At 39.5% G+C, this 11,025-nt stretch overlaps 1 protein-coding gene across 2 annotated transcripts in view; it reads left to right on the top strand.

The window, feature by feature from the left end:
* The first annotated feature begins 3,585 nt into the window (after positions 1-3,585).
* Positions 3,586-11,025, top strand: part of AK5 (adenylate kinase 5) — a 113,379-nt gene continuing 105,939 nt past the window's right edge. Inside the window, exons 1-2 of one of the 2 annotated variants that reach the window (XM_039356680.1) lie at positions 3,586-3,992; positions 4,214-4,414. In XM_039356680.1, coding sequence (XP_039212614.1) covers positions 4,355-4,414 — 60 coding nt within the window. In that variant the 5' untranslated portion in view covers positions 3,586-3,992; positions 4,214-4,354. Of the gene's footprint in view, positions 3,993-4,025; positions 4,415-11,025 lie in introns of those variants that run through there. The other variant, XM_039356682.1, reaches the window with a different exon arrangement.

Below are 11,025 nucleotides of genomic sequence, written 5' to 3'. Positions count from 1 at the left end.
AATTAACACAGTTCAAATTCTCAGAAACAAACACAGAATGCTATGGTGATGGATTATCAATGAGCAGTGACATCGATGGCATTACTACTGTTTAAAATTAAATCCCATGTCTTTAAAAGAAGCAAGGTGTAGAAGATGATTTGAAAGGTAACTTTTAAATGAAAGAATATTTTCTCCGGAAATCAATACAAATAGTTTAGCCTTGGTAATATATTTAGCTTTTCATCTTTGCCAGCCTTTTTCAATTGGAGTTCTAGGAGAAATTGTGATGGAAAAAAATTACTATGAGCTACAATATACATATAATAATTTGGATGCAAAGGTACCTACTGATCTGAAAATTATTTCAAGGATTTCATTTTATTTCTGTTCAATAGTTTCCAATTCTTGGAGACTGCTTGAAAAAATTCCTGCAGTTTTCTTGGAAGGCTTTTTCAGAAGTGGTTTGCCATTGGCTCCTTTCTAGGGTGGAGAGAAAGTGACTGGCTCAAGTTTTCCAGCTCGCTTTGTGTCTAAGATGGGAGTAGACTCAAGTCTCCCAGCTTCTAGCCTGATGCCTTAACCACTGCACCAGCTGGCTCTCTTATTTCAAGGGCACCCACTGAATAAAAAAGATTGAAATGGACCTGGCAGTATAATGCAGAGACTGAAACTTTACCGCAGGAAGATTGTACGCATTGTAGTTGTTCTTTTGTTATTATATAGTAAGAGGGTAAGTGAGTATATTTGCAGTAAGGAGAAATCATCAGCTTCAACTTTAGGGATGGCAGGGGAGAAAAATGGTACTTAACGTGCAAGCAGTCTGCTTCTTTGAAATGAGAATTCTGACAGCAGGCAAAATATGGGTTGTGGAAGAAATAAAAACCTTTCACTTTTAAGTTCAGTTCAGTTTATTCCCATCTATGGTCTCTACCTTGAGACATCCAATATTTCTGTCTCAGGACCTGTTTTCACTATGGTTTAATACCACTCTGACTTCACCACATTGGGATTTCTGACCATAAATTGGATTTTCTAGATTGCTTCTCCTTGATAGTGTCTTGCTGAGAGAGACTGCGAGGCATCTGGAGAAAGAAAGGAAAAGTTCATAGCAGATGACTCAGTTGACAGATTATTTTATAAAAGGGCAAATCAGCCCAGGTGGGAAGCAATCTGGGAAAAAGGGTTTCAAAGTATTCAGAGATATTTTGCCTTACCTCACTATAAAAGAGTTTGGAAATTCCTATTGTAGTTTCCAAGATTTTGTACTTATCCTGGGTTAGCATTAAAGATAGCTTAGTGAAAACGGTGTAGTCCTTGCGTCCTTGATCTTGCCAGCTGCACGGGGCTTGACACTTGCTAAGCAAAGCCTTGTCCTCAAGGTTTGGTTGCAAATATTTTCAGGCCAGTGATTGGTTAACATGTAGTCAGTGGCATGGCTGATATTGTGAGTGGAACTAGTGGTTCCTTGTCAAAGATGACTCAAAATGAACAACTACAGCATTTGGCTACCAAGCACCATGCCAAATACATGTTAATTTAGAATTTAATTAATTTAGGCTGTAACTGTTCTTTTTTTCCTTTTTTTCATTTCCTCTCTGCAAATTCAATGAGAAAAATCAACAGTTGTATATGGATTCAACCTTGTCTATAATCAAAATTTGAATGTAGTTGAGCCACATCAGTGGGTCTTCCGCCATGTCAGCACAGGAATAAAACTAAGCTGTGAAGAGTCAGGAGATCAGAAGAAAGGATGCACAACTACAACTTGCCACATCTCCAAGTCACTTATCTGGGGGGGGGGGAGGTGATACGTTATGGTTTTTTTTCCTCCTTCCCTTTTGTTGTGGCAAAACTGTGTCAGCAGGAAACAGAAAAAAAACGAAGCTTTCCAGAATATGAAAGATCAGTATAAAACTATTGAAACTGATGATCAAAGGGAACACTGAGATAGCCAGCATTCTGCTACTGCTTAAAACTGCATATGGACAAAGGATTAAAGATGCTCTGTATGCAAGAGCTGTTAGATGTGATTTAAAAGCCAAAGTGGGGGAGCAATCTGAAATTAATCATTCTGAAAGAAAAGCAGGGATCAATGGGGCGGGAGGACAAAAGTTAATTCTATTATTGTCCAGAAGCAAGACAGAATGAATTTAATGACACTCTTTTCTTTCCATAACTATAAGATGACAGCAAAATCCGGGAATGGGACAGCTTGCCACAGTTAACTTGCCATTGCTAACTCGCTGTGGCCAGCTCGCCACGGCCAACTCACCATGGTCAACTCACTGCAGGACAATTCACCATGGCCAACTCGCTGTGGGACTATTTAACAATTCTATTTAATTATTTAAAATTAATAGCTATTTTAAATTTTTTGCCATTTAAATTTCATTCTGTCCCTCCTTCGGCATTCTTTCCGTAACGATTCTATTCCACCATTTCTTTGATATGAGTGTAATTCTTGTCTCACAGCAAGTTGGCTGTGGTGAGTTGTCTCACAGCAAATTGTCATATACCCCCCCCCCCAAATCCAGCTCCTATCTAACTGTTGGAAGCTTTGTGTTGTGTACCAGTTGTACACGTTCCTGGATCATGAGGCTCTGCTCACAGTTATTCATGCCTTGGTCTCTCCCAAATGGACTACAGGTAGTCTTCAACTTACAGCCACATTTGAGTCCAAAATTTATTGCTAAGTGAGAAATTTGTTAAATTTGAGTTTTGCCCATTTTATGACTTTTCTTGCCACATTTTGTAAGTGAACTATAACGTCATCCATGGCATTTGAGGGTCTACTTGGCTAAATTTACCTGCCCCATCAGGTCTAGCAGGATGGGCATGTTAGGAGTCCTGTGTGCTAAAGTTCCATCTGACTTACAGTGTTTCTCAACCTTGACAATTTTAAGGCATGTGGACTTCCAACTCCCAGAATTCCACAGCCAGCAATGCTGGCTGTGGAATTCTGGGAGTTGAAGTCCACATGCCTTAAAATTGTCAAGGTTGAGAAACACTGATCAGGAGGTGGACCTTTCCTGCTGTGGCACCTGCCCTCTGCAGCATCATTCTCCACCCCAGGTGAGAATAGCCAGATGTTGGCATTTAGGAAATCTTTCAAAACATGATTCTTTCAACACTGGGGATGCCAGAGAAATAGGGGCTGCACAAGATGGTTACACCTTGGTCCATTCTCCTGTGGTCTCATTTATATTTGTGTCTAGATTGTTTTTCCTTGTTGTTTTGTATTTGTTTTAACTGGTTGTTTTATTATATGCCACCCAGAGTCAGGTCTGTGATGTGGGTGGCTATATAAATTTGATATTGTTTTATTTAGTATCCTAGTATGATTTATGTTGTTTGCTTATTTAGTACCCTATGGCTATCACTAAGTGTTCTATCTTATGATTGATGATGAATGTATTTTTATGTTGATTATGATCCTGATTTATCACCTGTTGCTTCTATGTGCACTGAGAGCTTATGAACCAGAAACAAATTCCTTGTGTGTCCAACCATACTTGGTCAATAAAGAATTCTATTTTATAAATAACAGCTAAACTTGAGATGTATGGGCATTATTGTCCAAATGCGGCCCATAAGTGGATCTTCCCCCTTGGTAATAATGCCGGCACTGCCCCAAATGCAGGAACGCCGTTTCAGGAATCTTCTCCCCACCCTCGCCTTCAATCCAGATGTCCTCGCACCCCGGGTTATTGTATTCCGTGCGAGGGAAGAAGCTGAGATCAGCCGCGGGCGTAGAGGCTGAGCTTGAGGTTGCAGAATCTTCGCTTCCTGCCGCGTAAACTTTGCAAAGGGCCGGCGATCGTGGGGGGGGGGGAGTGAGGAAACTGCCTCGGGACAGGCTTTCGGATACGAGATCCTGTCCACGCTCTAAGGACACATACCACGCGGAAAGTCTCGGGTGACCGGTTCCCCCTCGATTGCTGTCTTTCTTTTTAAGGAGCGCCACGTGCCAGCGTGCGTGTCTGGGTCTCTCTCTCTCTCTCTCTCTCTCTGTGAGTGTGTGTATGTGCGTGTACAGAAAAGCGCGGTCGTGCGATTTGGAGCCAGTCTCCTCCCTCCCCGGCGCCTTTCCAGCAGCCACCCACTCCCACCCCCAGCAGCCCCAGCTTGACTGGCGGCGCGCGGGTTGGGCTGGGAGGCTAAAGGCAGCTCGGGCGAGGAAGCGGAGGCGCTGCCGTTGTTGCCGCTTCTCTCTGATCGCCTTGCCTTCCAGGAGCAAGCGGTTTGCGAGGACGAGGACCGGAGCGCTGGGGCGAAGAGGGAACGACAAGAGCCGAGAAAGCCGGGCTAAAAAGCGCCCAGCCAGCAGCACTAGCCCCAGTCGCGCGCCATCGCCCTTTCTCCGCCAGGCGGCATGAGCAGCTGCGACGCCAAGGACTACCTGACCAAGAAGGAGATCCCGCAGCTTTTCGAGGTAACGGGCGCATCTTGGAGGCAGGTGAACCTCGGAGACGGTGCCCATCGCTTTGCCGGCGAATGGAGCAAGTTTCCCCAAAGTCAGGGATGCGGAGGAAGGGACAGGTGGCGGAAATCCCAGGGCATCTAAGGAAAAAGGTTGCAGGAATTCAGAGATGTAAAAGACGAGAAGAGAGAGACCGGGCGAGGCGGGAGGAAAGAGGGCAAGAGAAGATAGGATTGCAGGGAGAAGTGGCGGTTGCTCAGGTGGTGGCGTGAGTCGGTTGAAGAGGAGGAGACCGGCTTTTTCCATCCATCCTTAACCCGCTGTTGCGGACTCTCCAAGCTGCAGGCAGATGATCTGAAATAGAGGTTAGGGCTTTTTGCCCCGAAAAGATTTATAGCTGGCAGAGTCTTAGGAGGGACTGAGAAGGGGCTTGGAACAGCTGGAACATGTGTGCCAAGGTATCCGTCTTGAGGTTCCTCAGTAGATGTCCTTGACTTCCAGATGGTTGCTGTGGATCTTCTCAACAGCCCATTTTTCCTTTCTGGTCCTTCTCACTTAACTGTGCTGGCCTTCTGTGAAACATCAATCTTACTTCTGATTGCCTTGGCTTCACCACTGACTTTGTTTCCAGCGTTTTTCTAACCTTGTAATCTAGAAATGTGTGTAGAATTGCTAATTAGCAGGCAGAGCGGTGCCATTTTTCCTTGATATTTTGGGATTAATCGGGTTGGAAAACTTTGCCCATTTTGCACCCATGAGCAAAAGGAAAGAGGCCTCAGAGGCTCCCGTGTGCTATTTCATTCATACCAGGTGGCATTTCATTCAGGTGGCCTCCCTTGTGATTTCATAGGAACATGTCCTGTAGTCATAGCTGTCCCCTATGCATTGTTTCCCTTTACAGTGCAGTATTATGTGATCCCAAAGAATTTGTCCGAAACACAATTAGCTGAACGCAAAAAAAATGCTTCAGAAAGATTATTTCTACTATCGCTGTTTGTTTTTAGTAATATAAATGCTAAAAGATTTTATACGTTGTGACAATATGGGAGACTTTTAAGATTTTCATACTAAATGACTGTTCTCAGAAGAAAAATAAATTCGTGTTTTACTAAATAGTATGGCTAACTTAAATAGGGCATCTCAAATATTCGATTTGTATTATTTAATCATTAGACCATAAACAGTAAATTCTAGACTAGATTCTAGCAGTGTAATGTTGTTCTTATAGAAAAATCCCCTGAGTTCTTTTTCAAATAGTAATGTTATTAAACATTTCTAGTGATCCAAACTTAATGCAAAGTAAAAAATGAAAAGAAAAAAATAGAACGTGCAGAGAAGAAAAGGGAAATAGAAAAGAGAGAAAAATAACATTAAAGAAAATAAAAGAAATATATAAAGAAGTGTCTTTCCCTTTTATCACAAGTGTAAACAGTAATCATCATCTTAAAATGCAACACAAGATGTCTTCTTCTCATATTGCTTCTCTTATTTATAAAGAAATATTTTAAAACCTAGTCATTTCAGTCCTGGTCAGCAAAAGCCCACTAAGGGTTACCAGTGATAACAACATATCTATTTTAATCTTGATCAAATAAACCAACTTTATATTCTTTCCTTTTACTTGTAACTATTCTGATTTTTGGTCCTTAGTGGCCTAAAAGTTTATTTCTTTTCATTTTTTTTCTTTGTCTCTTTTCACAAAGTTCTTTAAAGGTTTAACAAACTTCTTTTATAAGTCCAGTAAAATTATCCAAAGCCTTGTGTTGGTTTATTTGCATAGCCCTTTTAATTATTAAGCCATCAGTTGGTTTATTTTGTATGTGCAGTGTAGCATCTTTTTCCATATCACTCTTGTAGCTTGTCATTTTAAAATCCACTTTCAAATCAGTCTCAGTCTTGTCTGGTAAAATTTATTTATTTATTTTTATCCCACCTTTAGTATTTTGTTCCTCTTACCTATAAATGCAGTCTATCTACGCAGGCAGACCCCCCCATAAAATTGATTTCTGGGTCCATTGTTGAATAATACCCTTCGGTAGGTTGAATGTTAAAACATTTTGCTCCATTTTATATTAGTAAATCAAATGTAAGTGTTCTTTTCCTTTAATTGTAATCATTACTTCTTTGTGCTTCCCTCAAGAATTTAACCTTTAAAGTCTCATCCTATCATGTTTTTTTTTTATACAAAAAAAATCAAAGGAATTGTATTTTACCACAGGAAGGATTCTTATAATTCCAGAATCTTATTTCAAATTTATCTGGACTTTCTAAAATCAAAACTGTAATCACCCTCTTGCTTTTTATTCCAGATTTTTTAAAAGGATCCTTAAACTTGTATTTAAACTTCTTTCACTAAGGATGAAAGGAAACTCATCCAATTTTTCAGACTTGGCAATGCAAAGGTTCCTAATAGCTTAAAAAGCAGTTAAACAATTTCTGAAAGTGATTAAAAAAAAGAATTATGGGAATTCAATGTTTTTAAAGATGCCAACCATTGGATAAGCCAGATAGCTATTATCTGGTATCCCAGAGCTCTAAATCCATTGGAGACTACTATTCTGAAGTCTCCTTTGCGAGAAGCAACTATATGGAACATTTGTGAGTGATCTTGAGTGCTCTCTTTTTCTGGAGAGGAAATATGAAGACCCAGTCTATTCATTGGTTTTTCATTTTGCTTAATTTTCAGCTTTTTTAGCAGAAATTTCTTCAGTTCACCATTTTCCCCCAAAAGTCCAGAAAGCCCCACTGAGTGCAGTAGAATTTTTTTTCTTCGTAAATGTATATACTATTGTAACCTTACCATATAATCCTATATATATATATTTAAAGTAAGTCTAGTTGAATTGATTAGAACATATTCCCAGCTAAATAATATTATTTGTTCATTCATTCATTATTACTCCACCACTCCGTCCCGTGGACAATCAAGGTAGCTTACAATATACAAATAGAAACATGTGGACTAAACAAAATGATACGCATAATTAAGATCCACAGAATTATCACACAAAATTTTAAAAGCATCCTAACATTTTCAGATAGGATCAAAAAGTTTCTTTTAAACTGCCTTCCTAGAGACCTAAGACACTTTTTCTGAGGGAGTGTAACTTATATGTGCAAGTGACACCAATATTTATTTATTTATTTGACTTGGTTTAGATGTTATCTCTGGATGGCTTATAATTTAGCAAACCAAGATAAAAATAAAATACAAAATAGGTGGAGAAGATGGAATATCTGGCCACTCAGTGCAAAAACAGATGTAAAACAACCGTACTCAAGAAACAACCCAAGGCTTCGGAGGACTGTTAGATCTTCAAGGCCATCCAAAATGCCATCAGCATGGGAACCACATGGATCTCAGGAGGGATCTCTGTCTATATAAAAAAATAACATCTTTAATTTTAATCATTATTAAACATTTCAAAGTTATCTTATATGTTGTTATGTAGTTTATTTGGTATTCAGAAGACCTTCCAATTTTGTTAATCATATTTTCTAAACCCTATTATCCCCTTATTCCCATTCTAGAGATACAACTGTGAGGAAGTTGGGTAATAATTCTGAAGTGTTTAATGAGGGATATACATGTAGGCCAGGCATATCCAGCCCACAGCCCATGGGCTGCATGCAGCTCTGAACAGCTAGTAATGTGTCCCCACGATAATAAAAAAATAATGTTTATATATATATTAACCATATTGTATATTTTATATATGGCCCAAAACAAATTCCTCTTCACTCACTGCAACTCAGGCAAGTCAAAAGGTTGGACAACCCCACGCAGTACAGGAATAAACCGATATAAATATTCTGTGAGAAAGACAAATAAAGCGATATAAATCTTCTGTGGGAAGGATAATTTCTGTTTCCATTTAAAAAATGAATTTTGCTTCATTTATTCATTTTTACAAATGAAGAATCTTTTATATGTTGACACATCTGACTTGACCGTGCAAGGGGCAAGAAACTATATGTTATTGTTATGTACAACTATGCATGATGTTGCTCAGCACAATTCCTACCTGCCTCTCTGTTGCTTCAACTGGACATTTTCAAGACTTTTTTCAAACCTCTAAGAAAGCTTCCAGACTGTTGCTTTGTAGATATTCTGTAGCGCATCATCCATGTGGACACACTGGCAGGCTTGATTGGAACTAATTAAGAAGAAATTTCCTGACAGTTAGAACAATTAATCAGTGGAACAACCTGCCTCCAGAAGCTGTGAATGCTCCAACAATGGAAGTTTTTAAGAAGAGACTGGACAGTCATTTGTCTGAAATGTTATAGGGCAGAGGTAGGAAACCTTGGCTCTTTTATGACTCGTGGACTTCAACTCCCAGAATTCCTGAGCCATGCTAGCTCAAGAATTCTGGGAGTTGAAGTCCACGAGTCATAAAAGAGCCAAGGTTGCCTACCCCTGGTATAGGATTTCCTGCCTGAGCAGGGGGTTGGATTAGATGACCTCCAAGGTCCATTCCAACTTCTTCTTCCTCTTCCTCTTCTTCTTCTTCTTCTTCTTCTTCTTCTTCTTCTTCTTCTTCTTCTTCTTCTTCTTCTTCTTCTTCTTCTTCTTCTTCTTCTTCTTCTTCTTCTTATTATTATTATTATTATTATTATTATTGCTATTATTGCTATTATTGCTATTAATATTAATATTAACTCAAGCCCAGGGGCAGGCAACCTTGGCTCTTTTATGACTCATGGACTTCAACTCCCAGAATTCCTGAGCCAGCCACACTGACTAACCAAACTGGATTAGAAGTCTTAAGTAACCTGAGTTCAATGATAAACATGCATAATGGACCCACCAAAGGCCAGTTTGGTCTAGTGCAGGAGTAGGCAACCTTGGCTCTTTTATGCCATGTGGACTTCAACTCCCAGAATTCCTGAGCCAGCCATGCTGGCTCAGGAATTCTGGGAGTTGAAGTCCATGAGTCATAAAAGAGCCAAGGTTGTCTACCTCTGCTCTAGCCCAACACCTGGGAGGTTCAGTAGGCTTTTGCAATGATTTGAATCAATTTCCCCAACAAATAAAAACAAGGATTTCAAAGATGTTGGTATCTGCAGTGCAACTCAGAACATGCGGAAGGTTGCTTGGAATAGTTATTAGAATTGTCATAGAGTCCTGACATAATAATTTGACAGCAGAGAATTTTGCTCAGGTTATGCATATGAATATGCTTTGGTTTTTCAGGCCTCTGGGTCTCTGTTCTTTACAACACACCCACTGTTTAATGGAATTGGGGGACTTATTTATAATTGCTATATTTAGTTTTTTTTCCTGTTTGCTACTGTATCAGAGATCAGACTATCAGAAGGTATCTCTTAAGAGCAATAAAACTGTTTCATTTCATAGTTTAGGAAGACTATTATGTAATGGTAAACATACTGCAAAATCCTCACATATAAAGACTTATTGAGACTTGTAGTTAGGTTCTCTAGGTAGACATTACTATGTAGATTTTGATTGGTAGTTTGCTATGATTTTAGAAGATTCAAAGGGCAAGGGAATTCCATTCTAGATAATGACTACAAAGGTACGACAGCCTACATTTGACTATTATAAGAAGATAAATTTTCATCTGAAAATAAAATCAGGTCCAGAGAAATGGGAATAACATTAAGAGAAAAATTAGGTTTCCAGAACAGGTGATGGAAAAAGGAAAAGAAGAAGAGAAAAATACAGGTGAAGGTCAAAATGATAAATAGATTTTTTATTTAGAGATTTAAATTTACCTGAGATTTAGGATAATCCTGTGATAGATGCTAATCAATCAATCCATCAGAATAGAGCTGGAAGTGTCCTTGGAGGTCTTCTAGTCCAACCCTAAGCATCTAGCAGGAGACACTATACCATTTCAGACAAGTGACTGTCCAGACTCTTCTTAAAAAGCTCCACTGATGAAGCAACCACAACTTCTGATTAATTCTTCTTCTTCTTCTTCTTGTGCCATGTCCGTTATTGGACGTTGGTGATCATGTTGGCGATCCTGTTTTTATCAGCAGCCGCACGAAAAAGTGCTGCTGAGTTTTGTCCAAACCAGTCCCTTAGATTTTGAAGCCATGATGTTCTTCTTCTGCCTGGACCTCATTTGTCTTCAATCTTTCCCTGGAGAATTAAATGGAGTATGCCGCATTTTTCTGGGTGTCGCATTACATGTCCGAAATATTCTAATTTTCGTTTTTTAATTGTTTTGATGATTTCCCTTGGCTTTCCCAGATGGCTTATCACCTCCTCATTTCTGATCTTGTCAACCCAGCTTATACGTAACAGCCGCCTATAAATCCACATTTCAAATGCTTCTAGTCTCTTCAGGTGGCCTTCTGTCAGAGACCAACTCTCTACTCCTTAGAGCAGGATAGTAAAAATATAGCATCTGACAAGCCTGATTTTCAGTCTGATTAATTGTCCTCACTATTAGGAAGTTTCTCCTTAATTCCAAGTTGCTTCTCTCCTTGATTAGTTTCCATCCATTGTTTCTTGTCCTGCCCTCTGGTGTTTTGGAAAATACATTGACCCCCTCCTGTTTGTGGCAACCTCTCAAACAAGACATTTTGACTTTGGGAAGTCTATTAGAAGTAGAACAGTAATGGGATACATTAAGGTTCTTTTCTCATTG

Source organism: Crotalus tigris, unplaced genomic scaffold (assembly GCF_016545835.1).
Source record: "Crotalus tigris isolate CLP2741 ecotype Arizona unplaced genomic scaffold, ASM1654583v1 scf7180000018826.840336, whole genome shotgun sequence".
In the NCBI taxonomy this organism is placed as follows: domain Eukaryota; kingdom Metazoa; phylum Chordata; class Lepidosauria; order Squamata; family Viperidae; genus Crotalus; species Crotalus tigris.
This window is presented reverse-complemented; position numbering and strand designations above follow the sequence as displayed.